Here is a 19,502-nt window from a genome sequence, read left to right on the forward strand (position 1 = left end):
GTGATCCTAGTGTACAAGCACTGAGCATTTGTCACAATCAAAATTACTAAAACAATAAAGACAATTGGTGTCGGGAGCGTGTCGCAAACACGTTCGCCACGGGGGGCGCCATTGTGCAGCTATGGTGGTGATATTGCGGTCGCGGTAGAGTGTTCCATTAACATAAAGCTTGTCAATAGACAGTGTAGCTCGTTTACCTTCTTGCCCGAGTTGTTTGATTATAGGCAAGAGGGCTCTTCTTTCCTGGATTTCTCGTGGGAATTGGTCGTTTAGTCCATATGATGTGCCTTTCAGTTCTTTTCCTTTGCTTTTAATAAGTTCTTTGTGCTTGTAGTGTTCGAATTTGGCTATTATCGGAGGTGGCTTTTTATTGTCTTTGGAAGTGAGACGGTGGACTCGGATGAAAGGTAATCCTGTTGACTGCCTCTGATGGGATTTTCAGAGACGGCTGCATGAATTCTTTCACAGCTTTCTCAGGATCATCAGGTATAGTTGTTGATAGTGGGATTCCTGAAAAAATGAGGTTGTCGCGCATGCTGCGGCATTGGAGGTCTAGTATTTTTTTTCTTTCATGATTTCTATTTTCGCTAGTGAGATGAGTTACCTGGTTGGATAAGTTTGTGGCATTTCCTTTTAGTTCACTGTTTTCTAATACGAGTGTGTCGATCTGTGATTGAGAGAATGCGAGACTGGCTTTTAATTTGAGGTGACGATGTTACACTGAGTCTATCGCGAGACTTTGGGTGAGATCCAACATGGCGGCGCGCTGAATACCGTTTGTAAACACAGGATTACAGGAATATTATTTTCCTTCTGTTTAAACTGTTTATTACTTCTCAACAAGAACCGGCCAATCTGTTTACCTTTTCCGACGGCCACTTCTTCATTCCGGACACTGACATCTGAACCCAGCAAGAAACACCCAACACGTGACTGGTCAACTGAGACAGACGAGGCTCCAGAGACTAGGGGTGGGCGATACTGGGAATTTGGGTATCGATCCGATACCAAGTAAATACAGGGCTAGCATTGCCGATACCGATAGCGATACTTTTTACTTGAAATGTTATGATCATTGAATAATTTTGTGATTTTGCCTTTTTTTTAGTTGATTGAGTATGATAAAACAGGACAAAGATTTTAGGCAAATAAAAATGTTTTTTATTAACTAACTACAGCAATATAAAACAGTGTAACAGTATATTAATAATAAAATAATTCCCTTATCACCTTCTACTACACAAAATTGTTTAAGAAAAAAGTCACTAGTGCAAAATAACACAAAAGCAACAATGTAACAAATATAAATATAACAATGTCAACAACACCACAAAAAATGCCTTCCATTGCACGCAAATATTTGTGAAAAATAAAGTCAGTAATAAAGTAACAAAGTCAGTAGTGCAAAATAAGTAAGCAAAAGCAACAATGTTATAAATATAACAATATAAACAACACCACCACAACAACAAAAAAACCTTCCATTGCACGCATATCTGTGTGAAAAATACAGTAGTGCAAATCAGGTGTAAACTACAAGTGGCTTGTAACCTTTGGCTCTTACGCACAAAGCCCTCCAAGGAAGTATCCCTTGAGGTGCCCTTTTGGCTCTGTTCCCATGTTGATAACAGATTTAAAGGTTTTTGTTCAGGAACAGTAACATGTTTACATTCTTCCCTTTTATTGCACTTCTCTGAGTTATTAACTGTCCCGCCTTGGAGAAAATCCTTTCTTTCTCAGTCAGTGCTCTGACTCTCCGCTGTCCGACAAAGCAGGGAGGGGGAGGGGCAAGGTGTGAGCGGCAGAGAGAGAGGTGCGCTGTTTACACAGACAGATTTAGAGAGAAACTACGCTCGCATGAACTGAGTAAATTCGGGTAATTTACTGGACGTATTGAAGAGAAACTGTGACGAAAGTATCGATCTCATCATGCTAGTATCGATTCCATTCCGATACTCACCTTGGTATCGCTACTCGGATCGATACGCCCACTCCTGCCAGAGACTTCCCCCGCTATCGGTACCGCCAAGGTCACATCCATCGAGGTCAGTTTACTGGAATCCATAAACAACAAACTTGATATACTTGAACACCTTCATGAGGACATCAAGGAATTCAAAGCCAGTCTCGCATTCTCTCAATCACAGATATGAATACATCCTTAACAAAAGTGAGATTATTGAAGCTAGATATCACTCTCTGGTGATTTTACGGTAGGTTTGTTTCTATACGAGAACATTAAGCCGAGCTAAAAAGCTAACGATGCTAACTGCTTTTAGACGGAGCTAGGCAAACGGCACGAAAAGCCGCCATTGCTCTCACCGACCGCTAGCAGCCTGAACTGTACTGACAAGCAAACAAGCTTAAACAAAATTCAAATCATTGAAGGTAGACATTACTCTCATGATTTGGGGGTAGAGGTTTTTTTTAACTGTTGGTGTATTTCTAAACAAGAAGATTAAAGATGAAAGCTATATATTTATCTATCTATTCAGACTACATTGTTACATTCTCCTTCTGTCCAGGGAAAACCACATTTCTCCATGTTTGTTTGATTGTTTGTGATAAACTGTGATTAAATGTCTCTGTATGGACTTAGAAAGAAATTACATTTAAATGTAATATATGATTTAACAACCTACATTGATTAAATAGAAAAGCTGCATCACTCTCACGATTTCCCACAGGGGAATTGTCTAGTTAAACTTATTCATTCAGGGATGTGTTGTCTCTCCCTTACTTTTTATCCTTTATACAGATATGTGCAAGAGTGTCTATGAAAACAGGCACATTTAAAAATTTGCAGATGATACCGTCATTGTAAGTTTGTTACACAATAATGAATACAGCCGTGGTCCAGTCTTGGAGGATTTTATTAGGTGGTGTGATCTTTCTTTCTTGGTGCTTAATACATCCAAAACAAAGGACATGATTATTGATTTTAGAAATCAGGCTCCAAACCATGATCCCACAGTCATCAAAGGCCAATCTGTTGAACGCATGGATAATTACAAGTATCTTGGGATTGTCATTGATGATAAATTGACTTTTAACAAGAACTGCGAAGCAGTATGCAAGAGGGGGCATCAGCGGTTGTTTTATCTTCGGAAATTGTTCCGTTTTAACATTGATAAAACTATGCTGGCCCTATTTTATCGTGCTTTTACTGAGTCATTGTTATCTTTTGCCTTCGTGTCTTGGTTTGGTAATCTGTCACTACAGGACAAAAACTCCCTGAACCAAATAAATGGGCTGGGTGACTAATTGGGAAGCCTCAACCCACCATGTCTTCTCTTTATGACATACAGTTACAACGTAAAGCTACCTGTATTCTTAAAGATGGCTCACACCCTTTGCATGGGGAGTTCCAGCTCCTTCGCTCTGGTCGTCGTTTTGGGGTCCCTAAGGGAAGGACAAAACGGTACAGAAAGAGTTTTGTACCAACAGCAATTGTATTGCTGAACAGTAAGGCCCAGAGGTGAATAATTTTGTTCATACTGAACAATTGATGATGAAGCACTTTTTAAAGATCACACTTTTAAGGATTGTATATTAGGTTGTCCCGATCCGATATTAGGATCGGATCGGCCGCCGATATCAGCAAAAAATGCGCATCGGGATTGGATTGGCAGGCGCGGAAAAATTCCGATCCAGACTCCCGATCCATTTTTAAAAAAAAGTCCGCTCCGGGTTTTCCAGCGCACCGATTTAGATAATCCATTCCAGTTTTTTGCTCTGGTTTCCTCAAAATCCGGTCTGCATTTTCCAGCACACCTTCAGCACCAGAATTAGCATCTTACAATTTACCTCAGTGGCATCTTCTACATTATCACGGCGATATAAATTTAGCAGTAGTTTAACGGTAAAGATGTCAGCTGTGTGGGATCATTTTACCCTAAAGGACGACAAAGACGAAGAGGTGGAGTGCAACATATGCCACAATAAAGTCAGGCGTGGTGGTAAAGCTGTAAGAAGTTTTAATACAACCAACTTAATAAAGCATTTAGCAAAATACCACCATAAAGAACACGAAGAGTATCTTAAAAAAACTGCAGACAAAAAGAAAGGTCCTACACAACTAACACTAGCAGAAACTTTTGCTCAGCGTGACAAACTGGCACTGAACAGTGCCAAAGCCCAGGGGATAACAAGGGTCATTGCCGAGGAAATCATTCTGGATGACGAGCCATTATCGCTTGTGAGTAAAGTGGGATTTAGACGCACCATCCAACACCTGGAACCACGGTACAACATGCCCAGCCGTCATTACATCCTTGAGAAGACTATCCCCCAGATTCACAAAGATGTTGGAGATAACATTGCCAAACAAGTAGAGAGTACAAATGCTCTTAGTTTCACAACGGACATATGGAGCTGTGATCACTGCCCTTTATCTCTACTAAGTTTAACTGCACACTGGATTGGGCCGGACTTCACCCCAAAGAGCGCTGTTTTACATGCATGTGAGTTTAGAGGCTCACACACAGCGAATGCCATCACAGATGCCATGGAACATATGCTACGAGCTTGGAAGATTGACAAAAATAGGGTCCACGTAATTCTAAGAGATAACGCGGCCAATATGAAAAGGGCAATGGATCAGCTTGGGGTGCCCAGCCTGGGATGTTTTGCGCACACCTTACAGCTCGTTGTCCAACAAGGTCTATTGGCACAGCGAGCTGTAAGCGATGCCATTGCCAACGGGAGAAAAATAGTGACCCACTTCAAACACTCCCCCAAGGCCTGCGCTGAACTCGAAGATGTTGAGGACGAGTTGAATATTGAACCGAAGCGTTTACAACAGGACGTAAAGACCAGATGGAGCAGTACGAAAATGATGATCGACAGCCTGGTGCATTGTAAGCGGGCACTGCAGTCCTATGCATCGGATAGTAACAGCAATCTGCCAGCCACGTTAAATGGAAACCAATGGTCGCTGCTAGAGAAAACGGCGACAGTCCTTAAACCCTTCCAAGAGCTGACAGCCGAGGTCAGTGCAACTTCCGCCACAGCAGCCGATGTTATCCCATCTGTCCGCGTGCTGACACGCTTTCTGGAGAATGAGAGCGAAGAACACAGAGGTATTCAAACCATGAAGGCCACATTACTTGATGCGGTTCACACACGTTTTTACCTTGTGGAAAAGGAACCCCTCTATGCCGTGGCAACAATGCTAGATCCACGCTATAAAGACAAGTAAGTGTTTTATAATTATTTGAGCATGCTATAAGCTTTAGTACAATATTAAAAATATTTTACTCTACAGCTGGCATTTATTTCTTTGTCAGTATTTCAGTAGCCTTTTGTTTTTAGATACAAGATATAATAGATATAATGTATTATTATTATTATTACTATTATCATTATTATTATTATTCTTAATTTTCTTCAGTTATCTGATGGGTGAGGAAATTAAGGTCACTGTTGATCATTTGCTGATCATTTGTGATCTATTTTGTGTGTTACTTGTTGTCATTGAACAGTAATATGTGGAGACTGGCTGAAACAATATAAAATAATAGATACATCTTTATTACATTTTATCCAAATGTTAAGGTTCTTCACCAATGCTACCAACCTGGATCAGGCAAAGGAAGCACTAAAGGTAGAGGTGATGAAAATGGACCAAGAACTGAAAACTATGCCCTCTGGAGAAGGTGTGGCTGAGGCTGAGACAGCAAGACAAACAACAGGAATGGAGGCTGGAAGCTCAACCAGCAGCCTGGGCAGCTTCTTTGACGAGATACTGGAGGAGAGCTGCACAGCAGGTCTGTCTGAGGAGCAGCAGATCACCCCAGGGGCACTGTTTCAGTTGGAGAGCTACCTCAGTGAGCCTCCACTTGGGCGCAAGAGCAATCCTTTTCACTACTGGAGAGACAATCAGGCTCGACTACCCACCCTGGCAGCAACAGCAGCCAAGTTCCTCAGTGCTCCTTGCACCAGCGTTGAGAGTGAGAGGCTTTTTAGCACAGTCTCACTCATCATTGATAAACACAGGAGCAGGCTGACACCTGAGCATCTTGAAATGCTTGTCTTTGTAAAAAAGAATTTCCCCAGCATGCTCGGACTGCAGTCAGGGCAAACAGTTGAAGGGAGTGTGTAGATGAAAATGGAGCAACAAAGTGTGGAGGAGATTGGGGAGTAGAAGGCATTTTTGTTTTTAAATAGTTTACAGTATTATTTGCACTGATTTTTAAAGCCTTGGTTTACACTTGTTCAAGAGAAGAGTACTGATGCTGAGTTAATAGACTATATTATAGATACAGATAAGGTTGTTTATGTGCTTTGCTTTTTTGATACAGTTTGCAGTCTTATTTGCACTTTTTACTGACCACTGATGCCATTTCTGTTTTTTTATTTATAATGCTGTCTATTTTGTGTTTATCCCTGAATAAACAGGTCAGTTTCTTATCAACTATTGTGTATTATTCAAACTCACCTAATTCAGCTGGCTAGCTGTTCTCAAGAGTACTAAAACCCTTTTCAACATGAGTCTGACAACTAGGTAAGGAAGGTGAATAACTTTGAACTTTAATACATGCTCGGATAGGCCGGTATCGTATCGGTATCGGATCGGAAGTGAAAGAAAATATCGGTATCGGATCGGAAGTGCAAAAACCTGGATCGGGACATCTCTATTGTATATGTTAGGATGTGTGTACTGTTGTTGTCTTGTCTGTTACAATGTATTTTACGTAGCTGTTATTTTGTATTGGGATTGCTGAATTCCTGCCTGCACAACGAATTTACCAGTACTACGGTATGGTACAAATAAAGAAACCTTGGACCCGCCCTCCATTCTCAAACTGCCGCTAGGCCATGTCCCCACTGCCACATACCCCCACCGGTCGACTCGGGCCGGGGAGCCATCCATCCTGCAGTGGACTCCCCCTTCAATGGAACAGGAAGTCTGCCACCACCATCTGTGCCCCGGCCTGTGGACCACCTAGAATGTAACCATGTAACCTCCTGGAGGATGAGATACCAATGGGTGATCCGCACATTGGCATCCGTCATGCGGTGGAGTCACTGGAGGGGCACGTGGTCCACACAGAGAGTGAAAGGGCACCCCAGCAGGTAGTATTGGAAGGTGTGGACCGCCCACTTGATGGCCAGACACTCCTTTTTAATGGTGCTGTACATACTTTCGTGCATCGAGAGCTTGCAGCTGATTTACAATTCCTTGCTCTCCACCTTCTGGTACAAAACGGCCTCCAGCCTTCTGTCTGATGCGTCTGTCTGTAAAATGAAGGGGAGAGAGAAATCAGGGGAGTGTAAAAGTCCCCCCCCCCCCCCCCCCCCACACACACACACACACACACACACTGCAGCTTTTACCTTGGTGAAAGCCTGTTGGCACTGCTCCGTCCACTGGACCGGATCTGGTGCTCCCATTTTAGTGAGATCAGTCAGTGGGCTGGTGACATCTGAATAATTAGGTATGAACCTAGGATAGTAGCCAGCCAGCCCCAGGAACTGCCTCACCCCCTTTTTGGTCTTGGGCCTCGGGCAAGCTGCAATCGCAGCAGTCTTGTCAATTTGGGGATACACCTGCCCATGACCCAGATACCGTACTTCCACCCACCCAATTGCACATTTTTTTGGGGGGTTAGCTGTGAGACCCACATGCCTCAGTGACTCTAGGACAGCCCTAAGGTGTTCAAGGTGCCGAGGCCAATCGTTGCTGTATGCGATAATGTCGTCAAGGTACATTGCCACATAGGCAGTGTGGGGATGGAGGATATTCTCCATGAGCTGCTGGAATGTGGCGGGAGCCCCAGATAACCAAGAAAGAAGCGTGACAAACTGGTGTAATCCAAATGGTGTGGAAAAGGCCATTTTCTCTCAGGATAGAGGAGTCAAGGGGATCTGCCAATATCCCTTTGTTAAATCCAGTGTCGAATAAAAGTGAGCAGCATCTAACCAATCAAGCAACTCATCAATGCGAGGCATTGGGTATGTGTCGAATTTAGACACCACGTTGACTTTTTTTCTATAGTTTTCAAAGAACCGGACCGATCTATCAGTCTTGGGTACCAGGACCGCTGGGCTGCTCCAGTCACTGTGTGATTCCTCAATCACAGACGCGGAAGGAGAATACGGGAGGACACCCCTGGTGCGGTGGGCCAGCTGTGGGGAGCCAGCCCCTGTCTCTGTGGTGGGGGAATGGGGTGGGGACGGGAAGAGAAGGGAGAAGAGGCGACCCATCCGCCTGCTGTCGGAACCGGCATCAGATAGCCCTCCACCAACTTGATGGCTTGCTCCAGGGACGCTGAGCGATGACTCTGGACCCAGTCTGCCGTTCCTTCTGGAAGTTGAGTGATAAACTGTTCCAGTGTCACCAGATCGATGATCCTGTTGGTGTCATGGTCTTCCACCCTCAGCCGCTATTGGTCGAATGCGAACGGCCGGCTGACCTCCTCCAATGTCCGTGTCCAGAAGCACTGGCGATGTTGTTCCGGAGAGTGGCCAACACACTGCAGGATGGCTCTCTTCAGGTCGGTGTATGCGAGCTGCTGTATGGCGGGCTGTGCCTCGCCAGTCAGGAGCGGCAGTAGGCATGCTGCGCGCTGCTCGACTGGCCACCCCCACACTTCGGCTGCTGGCTTGAAGTGAGCAATTAAAGCCTTCTGGATCATTGTACGGGCCCATCTTTGTGAGGGTGCTGTGGGGAGGGTCCACTGCGGTCGAGGTCCCCGACAACACAAGCAGATGTCGGAACGCTTGGCGATCTTCCTGCTGGGCCAGTATCAAGGCTTCAAAGCATTGCTCTTGTTCCTTCCGGAGGGCGGTCAGCGCTTGATTCCTGGTTCTGCTGGGCAGTAGCGAGGGTATGGATGAGATCCTTCAATGGGGAAGACTTCATGTGGTGGTTCCCTTCTGTACTCCCGGGTTTCGGCACCACTTTAATACGCCCCTCATGTGGGTGGAGTACAGAAGCATGGCAGGCGAGAGATGACGTTCTCACACACCTTTTTATTTTCATGTTGTTTTTCAGCTTTAATGTGCATTTAGGTACACAGATGTGTACGTACACACAGTTGTTTTGGTCTGGGGAAATCTCTTCTCTCTGCTCTCTCCCTCTATTTCTGTTCTCCACAGTCACTGCAACAAACACACACACAATTAACAACAAGTGCATTGACTTTGCCACTCACCTTCCCTGGCCCCGCCCTACATTCACAAACTGACACTAAGCCACGCCCCCACTGCCACAAATGCGTTTGAAGTTCCTCATACTAACTGTCCAGGTTTTTGTGTCATGCTGAGATAATCATTATAAAGAATCGCGATGCCTCCTCTGCCAGTTAGACGAGGCTGGTGTATATAACTGCAACCAGGAGGACTAGTTTAATTTAATGCTACAGACTCATTTGGTTTAATCCATGTTTCTGTTTAAACAGAGTACATTAAGCTGCTGATCAGTAAAAAGTTCATTAACAGTTCATGCTTCAGACATAAGAGAGAAAATATTTAAAAGTCTTACCTTTTACAGTAGGTCAAAGGTGCTGGCAGCGGCTGTACAGTCAGTATGATGTAATTTTATATTAATTAGATTATTAGAACAAACTCTGAGTATTTCTACTTTTTTGTATAGCTCGGGGAACAGGCACAGTCTCAATGTAATGAAACCTGTGTGATGACTGTGCAGGTAGCAGACAGACAGTTTAGCCTGTCCGTCTGCTCCCTGGCCTTGGCTCTGGATTGTCGTGGATTAACTAGGCCTGTTCTGAGACTATGAGCTATGCTGCGAGAAATGAGAGCAGCATCTTCCCGAGTGGGATGGATACCGTCCCACCCTAACAGATTTGTTTGATCTTTAGCTGTGTGAGGACATGAAAACCGAGACATCCATGGATGGAGAGACCTCAGAAGCCTGTGTGAAGAAAGAGGAGACGCTGGAGCTGAATATCTACAGCTATGGAGACGATCTCGACAACCCACCTGAAGGTCTCTCCGTTAAAGTGGAAGATCCTGACGATAAAGACCATCTCTGTAAGACATTAGGCCACTCTGGTGCTCAGTAACACTCACTGTTTATTCTACCCTGCACACTATCTGGTGCACTAAAAGTGCAATACAGTACATTTGGCATGTAGCCTCAGTCTCTCTTATTTTAATCAACAAATTGACATTGAAATTTAGATTTTTTTATTGATTAAAGTATGAACTTTGTTTATAGAGCATGTAACATGGTAGCGAGGAGTGAGAGAAACTTTGTTTGTTTGTTTGTTTATTTATTTATTTATTTATTTAAAATACTTTAGTCGTTATAAACCAAGGATGCTAACCTGAACAAAAAAAGCATGGAATATCACACAATGGGTGTGTATTAAAAAAATCTATGCTGCGTGGTTTTATTTTCATATTACAACATGGCCCAAAATGTATGATTCCCCTCAAACCATAGTGATTTGCTTGTTATTGCAATTTTGAATTTATTAATGAATGACACATTCAATGTTTAATTTGTTTCTGTTTACATTTAATGTTGCAGAATGTCTGTCATTCTCTCCAGCCACTCCTGTGTTTTATTCTGAGACAAAAAAAAAAAAAAAAAAGTGGGATGTCGTGTGACTGAGAAACCAGAAAGCACAAAGTCCTCGGTCCTGAAGACTCTTCCATCTTGGGATACCTGGGTCTCCTTCCATAAATGTTAAATAAATGTGTCATAACGTCTTCACCACATTAGAAGATTATAGTTTTTTTCCCCCCTCTTTCTTCCACCCATTTGTCGTCCAGTGTGGTCACCTGCTAGTATCCACCCACTAGCCAGGTCTCTCTAACCATGTGAGTGAAGGCTAACACGTACTTCCTCCAAGACATGTAAAGCCATCAAACTCCTCTTTTTCAATTGCAGCTCATGCTGATATCACATGATAGCAAAACACACCTGGAGGACAGTGCTATGTGCTCTGTTCCCCACATGCATAAGCTCGCAGAAGATCCCAACCAGCTGTGACTTAATAGGGGACAGAGAGTATGCCCCTCATTATGCCTCTGGAATGGAATGTTCAATAAGAGACAGTGGGTGTGAGAGACAGGAGTCCAAATATACGGATTTCGGGGCATCACAGTGGCGCAGCTCCGGGGTCCTGGATTCGATTGTAAGCTCGGGTTGCTGTCTGTGTGAAGTTTTGCAAGTTCTCCTCCCCGTTTGACTATTTATTTATTTACTTACTTTCTTACTGTGTGGACAGAAGAAGAAGAAGCTTTTTGTCACATGCACACTTGAAGCACAGTGAAATTCATCCTCTGCATTTAACCCATCTGAAGCAGTGAACGCGCTTGCACACACCCAGAGCAGGGGGCAGCCACACCAGAGTGCCCAGGGCGCAGTCAGGGGTCAGGTACCATGCTCAAAGGCACCTCAGCCCAAGGCCGCCCCACGTTAACCTAACTGCATGTCTTTGGATTGTGGGGGAAACCAGAGCACCCGGAGGAAGCCCACGCAGACACGGGGAGAACATGCAAACTCCACACAGAAAGGCCCTCGCCGGCCGCTGGGTTCGAACCCAGAACCTTCTTGCTGTGAGGCAACCGTGCTAACCACTACACCACCGTGCCACAGTTAATTTTGTTTGTACCTGCATGTGATTTTCATAAATTTGGGAAATTCTGTTCCCCAGAAGATAAGCAAACAAGTAGCTGAATTTAAAACAACCCTGACCAGGCAAGTCCTAAGAGAATACTGTAAATACATCATGCAGTGCCACAGTCATGTTAATGAACCTTCGTTTTATTTTGCCCTGCAAGCTTCGTATCTGACCATTTGTTTACTCCCACAAGGAAGTAAAAAAAAAAAACTCATGCTCGTATCCAATACTGGCACAAAATATGGAAATGCCTAGGAAAAGATCGATTTTGCATACTTAATCCGTGCAAATGACATCAGAATCTGCACTGAAGGCAACTGAAATACATTATGAAGATACAGAGACACCTTTTAACCATAATTTTATACTTTACCCATGAAAATACTAGCAGTTTTGGCCCTCATTGTGTGTTAAACATCATAAAAATATTGGAAATAGTATCTCTTTTTGTTTAGTTTAGCCCCAAAAACCACCTTAATCACTCCTTGTTGGGCAATCCTACCATGATATGCTAATTATTCCACAGGTGAAAACCATTAAATAAATCATGTGGTCTCTACAAATAATTGATTAGAAAAAGTATTTATCCTCTGACTACAGCCAGGCAACAGGCAGAAATGGCATCAGAGAGAGAAACTACAGAAGAGCAACGTATTAGGATGAAAGTTTTGCGGGAGGAGGGCCATTCATAATGAGCCATAGCAAAGAAACTGCATGTGACCCACAGTGCTGTCTGGAAATGCCTCAAGCATCACCAGAAGACTGGGAACTTCAAGAACATTTCAGGCAGAGGAAGGAAGAAAAAGTTGACTAAAGCTGATGTCCAGTACCTCAAGACTACATCTCTACGAGAGAGGAAGAAATCCAGCAAGGAACTGGCACAGGACCTCCAAGATGCTACAGGCAAGGATGTCTCCCCACACCTGGTTAGGAAGACGTTCTCAGCAGAAGGCCTCAAAGGTCATGTGTCAGTGCGCAAAACTTTTGTTGAGAGGTGGAAATAAGCAGAAGAGACTTAACTGGGCAAAAATTCACAGGAGTTGGACTTCTGAGCAGTGGAAAAGGGTAATGTTCTCAGATGAGAAGAAATTTTGAATTATTTGGCAACGCTATGCAACAGTAAGTCAGGTGCAGAAAGGGGAAAAGATACAAGGCAAACTGTATTTCTCCCACAGTAAAACATGGCGGAGGGGTCCTGCAAGTATGGGGAGCCATCACCTACAATGGAGTTGGTCATCTCTACAAAATAGATGGGACCCTCAGTCTTGACAAGTACAGACAAATCCTTATCCATCATGCTGTGCCTTCTGGAAGAGCTCTCATTGGCAACAACTTTTTATCTTCCAGCAAGATAATGACCCAAAACACACAGCTGGGATGGTTGAACAGTATTTACAAAACAAAGAACAAGATGGCAGCTTGGCAATTCTTGATTGGCCAGCCCAAAGTCCTGACATGAATATAATTGAGCAAGTCTGGAACTACATGGAGCGAGAGAAGGTGAAAAGGGCTCCTTCAAACCTGCCACAGCTCTGGGAAGTGTTGCAAGACATATGGAGATCAATTCCACTTGATTTTATTCATAAACTTTATGATAGCATGCCTGATCGTGTCAGTGCACTTCAGTGTCAAGGGGTTCCATACCAAATATTGATAATATTTTAGAATGATTTACTCTGGTTACTTGTAACATTTGTTTGTTATGATGAAAATGTTTAGTTTATTAAGAGAACTTGAAAACAAAAGGTCAAATTGTGGTGTTTTGTCATTTTGGTAGGTGTTTCCAAATTTTTTGCCAATACTGGTACTTGGTTGTGTCCTGTTTTGATCCCAGTCCTGATGGACACCTCTAGTCTCAACCAGATGCTCAGTGAACCTTACTGGCAAGCTTTTTTAGGATAATCTTTATACAGTACTAATGTACCATATATGGTCTTAGATAGACACACACAGATTGCACACACATTTGGGCCTCATTTCTTCCTGTTGTGTTTTCTCTACTCCCAGACTGTGAAGTTTGCAAATCCTTCTTCCTCAACAAATGCGAGGTTCATGGACCACCCCTCTTCATCCCCGATACTCCTGTTCCCATGGGAGTCCCTGACCGAGCCAGACAAACACTTCCTCCTGGGCTAGAAATCCAGAAGTCCAGTATTCCTGATGCAGGCCTGGGAGTGTTTAATAAGGGGGAGACTGTTCCAGTAGGTGCACACTTTGGCCCCTGCCAGGGAGAGCTGGTGAACCGAGAGGAAGCCAAGAACAGTGGCGACTCCTCGGTTGTGAGTTTGTCATAAATTTTATTATAAAGATTGTATATTTTTATGTAACAAAATGTGATGACTAGATGAAGGTAGCTCCAATTAATATCAATTTCTTCTTGCAGATGATATGTGGAGTAGTGGTGTAAATCGCAAGTTTTAGCACAATGCGGTCCGACATTGGTTCTTTTAGCCAGTGTGGTGGAACTTGCCTGTTAATACTAGTAACACCTCAGTGCTCAAGTTGTCTGTGTCTATGCGTCAGCCCTGTGATGACCTGGCGACTTGTCCAGGGTGTACCCCGCCTTTCGCCCTTAGTCAGCTGGGATAGGCTCCAGCTTGCCTGCGACCCTGTAGAACAGGATAACGCAGCTACAGATAATGAGATGAGATGAGACAGTATATACCTGGTGTCCTGTGAGACAAAGTGAAGTGTGCTGTGGAATTTTGAGCAACCCCATGCATTTTCATGCAGGCTCATGAAATAATATTTTTTTAAAATACAACAATGACTGTACTTTTTCATTAAAAATGTTTGTAAGTAGTCACTTTTAACTTTTACTTTTTTTATCTAAATGGCCTGTAATCCCATTTTGAAAATAAATTTGGCTCCAGGGAGGAGGATTATTATTGTAGCGACCAGAAAAGGCAGTCGCTTTAGTTGTTGCCAGTTCCACGGAGCCTTGTCAGAGTGCAAAGGCTCATGGGGCTGTTAATGTTAAAGCTTGGAGAACATTAGGGGCTAAATAGCAATGAGCCACCTTGACCAAGACTCCTGCAGTAATTGACCACCTCTGTCCAGTATTTCTGATAGGCATGTATCTTGTAGTAAAATAAAACATCTAGAACCATGTTATGTACAGAGCATAGGATGTCACATAAGTCAATCAGTCCCTGTCCCAGTCCACCATCCCACCCTGCCTGAAGTCCTCTACCATCTTCCATTGCCAAAAAAAGACCATTAGCAGCCTGAATGACCACTGACCAGTGGCACTTATTCCCATCATCATGAAGCGCTTTGAGCAACTGGTTCAGACTTGCATCATCTCAAGTCCCCCACCCATGTTAGACACCAGTATACTTGTAGAGCTAATGGGTCTACAGAGGACGCCATCGCAACAACTCTCCACACTGCCCTCACTCACCTTGAGCAACAGGAAAGCTATGCTAGGCTGTTCTTTGTGGACTTTAGCTCAGCATTCAACACCATTCTCCCTCACAGACTGGTGTCCAACCTGACAGACCTGGGACTGTCTTAATCCATCTGCCTCTGGATAAAGGACTTCCTGTCTGATTGCCTCAGCAATGGCTCCCCACTCTTCACCCTCTAGTCAAGTCAAGTTTATTTGTATAGCGCTTTTAACAATTGATATTGTCGCAAAGCAGCTTTACAGAATTTGAACGACTTAAAACATAATAATAATAATAATAATAAGTTAAATTTATATAGTGCCTTTCAAGAAACCCAAGGACGCTTTACAATTATAGACAAAATAAAAAATAATAAAAAATAAAAGTAAAAAGTCCACCAAGTAGGGGTCAAGATGTAATTCCAGTGGTGTAGCAGCCACAGTCCCACTAAAAGGCGCATGAAAACGAGTCCCACATCTCCAGCACAGCCGCCGTGACACCATCAGCCACATCGCTCGAACACCACGCCGTGGATCCACAAAGTGAGCAGAGAAGCTCCACCACGCAGAGCGCTGGTGTGTCCCAAGCCGCCTGCACAGCCGCCGCGATGCAACCGAGCAGCATCGCTTGGAACATCACGCCAAGCACTAAAGCGCAGAGCGCTGGACAACCACGAATGTTAAATGAGCAACGAGCTCACTGCAGTCCACAACTGGGAGCGCAGGCATCACCCACAGCGAACCAACGCCTAGAGAGAACCAACGCCCAAAACTGGGTCTGGAGCTACACCACAACATGAACAAACATGAGCTAATTTTATCCCTAATCTATCCCCAATGAGCAAACCTGTGGCAATGGTGGCAAGGAAAAACTCCCTCAGATGACATGAGAAACCCCGAGAGGAACCAGACTCAAAAGGGAACCCATCCTCATTTGGGTGATAGACAATGTGATTCTAACATTTTTAACATGAAATCAGTTTTGTTGATGTTCTAACTCTTCATTGATGGAAACTTGAGTGCAGAACTGTTCATGACAACTGCAGTCCTAAAGTAAGCAAGTCAGCTGTAGTCCTCAGCCATAAAAGCATTACTGTAAGAGTCCAGAGCATCTGCCAAGTGTGACTTTCAACTGTCCATATGGGGCCATCCTCCACAGGAGCGATGTGATGAGACTCCAACCAGATGTAGGGCATCAGAATGGATCAGGCAGGTCTGAGGAGCAGAAGAGGTCAGGATTGCCATGTAACTCAGAGGGACAGATGGGGGAGGGGGAGAGAAAGAGAGAAAACACAGGTTGTTGGGTATGCCCAATGTCACCTGATGAGTAGGAACAGTATACATTTTGCACTGAGTACAAGCAGGGACTCTGGCAACTAACTATGACAGCATAACTAAAAGGGGAGAGCCAGAAGGTAGCACAGGCATGAGGGAGCCCCGGGACATAAAGCAGCAGCCACTACACCGTCAACAAACTCGAGTGAGCAAGTGAGTGGGGAACTGACAGCATCCATACATCCCAGTTTACCAAAACACTCTGTCTGAAGACCCTCCAGATCTACTCCTTTCCCTCAAACACTCTTAACAAAAGGCTTGGCTAAACAGATATGTGTTCAGCCTAGACTTAAACATGGACTGTGTCTGATTCCCGAACACTACTTGGAAGGCTGTTCCATAACTGTGGGGCTTCGTAAGAAAAGGCTCCGCCCCCTGATGTAGCCTTCACTATGGGAGGTACCAGCAGATAGCCTGCACCTTTTGATCTAAGTAAGCGTGGTGGGTCATGGAGCAGAAGTTCACTCAGGTACTGTGGTGTGAGACCATTCAGTGCTTTCAAGGTCAAGAATAGTATTTTACAATCAATGTGAAATTTGATTGTGAGCCAATGCAGTGTGGATAAGACAGGGGTGATGGGGTCATATTTTCTAGTTCTAGTAAGGACTCTTGCTGCTGCATTTTGAACTAACTGGAGCTTGTTTATGCACTTATTGGAACATCCAGACACTAAGGCATTACAATAATCCAACCTGGAGGTAACAAAAGCATGAACTAATTTTTCTGTCGTGGAGTGACATTGAATTTCTTCTCTTAGAAATATTTCTGAGATGAAAGAAAGCTAACCGGGTAATGTTATTGATGTGAGTTTCGAATGAAAGTCCGGGGTCAATAATCACTCCGAGGTCTTTTACTGCTGCACGTGAAGAAATGGAAAGGCCATCCAGAGTTACTGTGGAATCAGAAAACTTACTTCTAGCTGCATGTGGTCCGAGTACAAGTACTTCAGTCCTGTCAGAGTTAAGCAGAAGGAAGTTAATAAGCATCCAGTGTCTAATGTCCTTCACACATTCCTCAATTCTATTCAGCTGGTGTCTCTCATCAGGTTTTGTAGAAACATACAACTATTGCCCTTTTTCCACCAAAACAGTTCCAGGGCTGGTTCGGGGCCAGTGCTTAGTTTGGAACCGGGTTTTCTGTTTCCACTGACAAAGAACTGGCTCTGGGGCCAGAAAAACCGGTTCCAGGCTAGCACCAACTCTCTGCTGGGCCAGAGGAAAGAACCGCTTACGTCAGCGGGGGGGCGGAGTTGTTAAGACGAACAACAATAACAAGACCTCAAAAGATCACCATTTATAAGCGACGAGAAGCAGCAGCTGTACAAACGCGAAGTCATCCATTATTATTATTGTTGTTGCTGTTGCTTCTTCCGTGTTGTTTTTGCTTCGATATTCGCGCCAAGGTTTATGCAAACGTAGCGACGTAACTGACATGTACAGCGACGTAATGACGTGGCTTCCCTTAGCACTGCGAGCTATGGAAAAGCAAACTGGTTCTCAGCTGGCTCGCAAGTTGAACGAGTTGTGAACCAGCACTGGCCCCGAACCAGCCCTGGAACTGCTTTGGTGGAAAAGGGGCATATGTGTCATCAGCATAACAGTGGAAACTAATATCATGTTTATGAATAATATCACCCAGAGGTTGTGTGTGTGTGTGTATATATATATATATATATATATATATATATATATATATATATATATATATATATATATAAATAACAGGGCTTTACATTAACTTTTTTGCTCACCGGCCACTGTGGCTAGTGGTTTTCCTGAGTCACTAGCCATTTAGCCTTTTCACTAGCCACAATTTTGTTGCCAGGAAATCGCAGTTTTTTCTTCACCATGATACGTTCAAGGTCGGAAGATCTAGATTTAATTATGAATGGCCGCGTAAAATGTATCTGTACAGTAGCACTCAAGTATTCGGTGCTGTTAAGGTCGCTCCCTCTATGAAAACATGGAACCAATTCAGACAAAAATATAAGCAGAGTATTCTGTTTATTGAACTCAAATTCAAGCCCCTTACAATATGAAATATCGTATATGAAAAATAACATTCAGTACAACTGAACTGATTCTAATATAAAGTCCAATTCAAAACATTTATCATTGAAAAACATTTGATGTTTTGATACGTATTATGTGTATTATCAAGTATTATGTATTATCTATTAATTTTGTGTGTGTGTGTGTGAACATGTGTAGAGAGAGACATTAAATGTCCTCATTACATTTATCATCAGATGAGTCTGAATGGTCCATGAAAAATGGTCTTCGTGACCTGAGGCTTCCAGCAGGTCATAAGTTGATAGCTGGGGCGGGATCAACTTCTTTACAATCACGTGCAAGTTTCTAAACGGCAGCTCCATCCTCTCCAGCTCAACCGACTTCATGACAGCCAGGGACTGAAAGCAATGCTGCCCTGTAGTGAACCAGCCGTCTTCGTCGGTTTTGATGTTATAGTACCGATGTGTGCATTTGACTTTTTGTGGTCCTTGATAGTTTCGAGTTTAAAATTACTGCTGCCTGTCTTTGCCAGACTTTCTACAATTCTTTGCAGTACATGGTATTTTCGGTTTTGCTATGAACGAGCCAATCTGGGCGGCACGGTGGTGTAGTGGTTAGCGCTGTCGCCTCACAGCAAGAAGGTCCGGGTTCGAGCCCCGTGGCCGGCGAGGGCCTTTCTGTGCGGAGTTTGCATGTTCTCCCCGTGTCTGCGTGGGTTTCCTCCGGGTGCTCCGGTTTCCCCCACAGTCCAAAGACATGCAGGTTAGGTTAACTGGTGACTCTAAATTGACCGTAGGTGTGAATGTGAGTGTGAATGGTTGTCTGTGTCAGCCCTGTGATGACCTGGTGACTTGTCCAGGGTGTACCCTGCCTTTCGCCCGTAGTCAGCTGGGATAGGATCCAGCTTGCCTGTGACCCTGTAGAACAGGATAAAGCGGCTAGAGATGATGAGATCTCTTGTGTGGTGTGTAATTCACCCTCTCATTTAAATATGGCGAACATTTTTCGCCGCGCGCTTTGCGCATCACGGACCTCGGTGATTTTAAAATGCTGCTCTGGCCCTGCTCATTTCTGCCCCTTTTTTCCTGAGCAGCAGGGTTTGAAACTCCAGCTATATGCTGCCACACAGTGCGCGTGTCAGTCGTCAGCAACTTTGTTGCTTTGTTCATT

General features: G+C 44.0%; 2 protein-coding genes across 2 annotated transcripts in view; both read left to right on the top strand.

Moving 5' to 3' along the window:
- Positions 1–19,502, top strand: part of LOC132888987 (zinc finger protein ZFP2-like) — an 84,531-nt gene that overhangs the window by 16,000 nt on the left and 49,029 nt on the right. Inside the window, exons 2-3 of the mRNA XM_060925084.1 lie at positions 9,825–9,996; positions 13,605–13,876. Coding sequence (XP_060781067.1) covers positions 9,825–9,996; positions 13,605–13,876 — 444 coding nt within the window. The remainder of the gene's footprint in view (positions 1–9,824; positions 9,997–13,604; positions 13,877–19,502) is intronic.
- On the top strand, positions 4,536–6,336 carry LOC132888515 (zinc finger BED domain-containing protein 4-like). The gene is made up of 2 exons (XM_060924538.1): positions 4,536–5,196; positions 5,557–6,336. Exons 1-2 carry the CDS (start codon positions 4,583–4,585, stop codon positions 6,101–6,103), a joined length of 1,161 nt encoding a protein of 386 aa, XP_060780521.1. The 5' UTR covers positions 4,536–4,582; the 3' UTR covers positions 6,104–6,336.

This window comes from Neoarius graeffei, chromosome 7 (assembly GCF_027579695.1).
Source record: "Neoarius graeffei isolate fNeoGra1 chromosome 7, fNeoGra1.pri, whole genome shotgun sequence".
Classification (NCBI taxonomy): domain Eukaryota; kingdom Metazoa; phylum Chordata; class Actinopteri; order Siluriformes; family Ariidae; genus Neoarius; species Neoarius graeffei.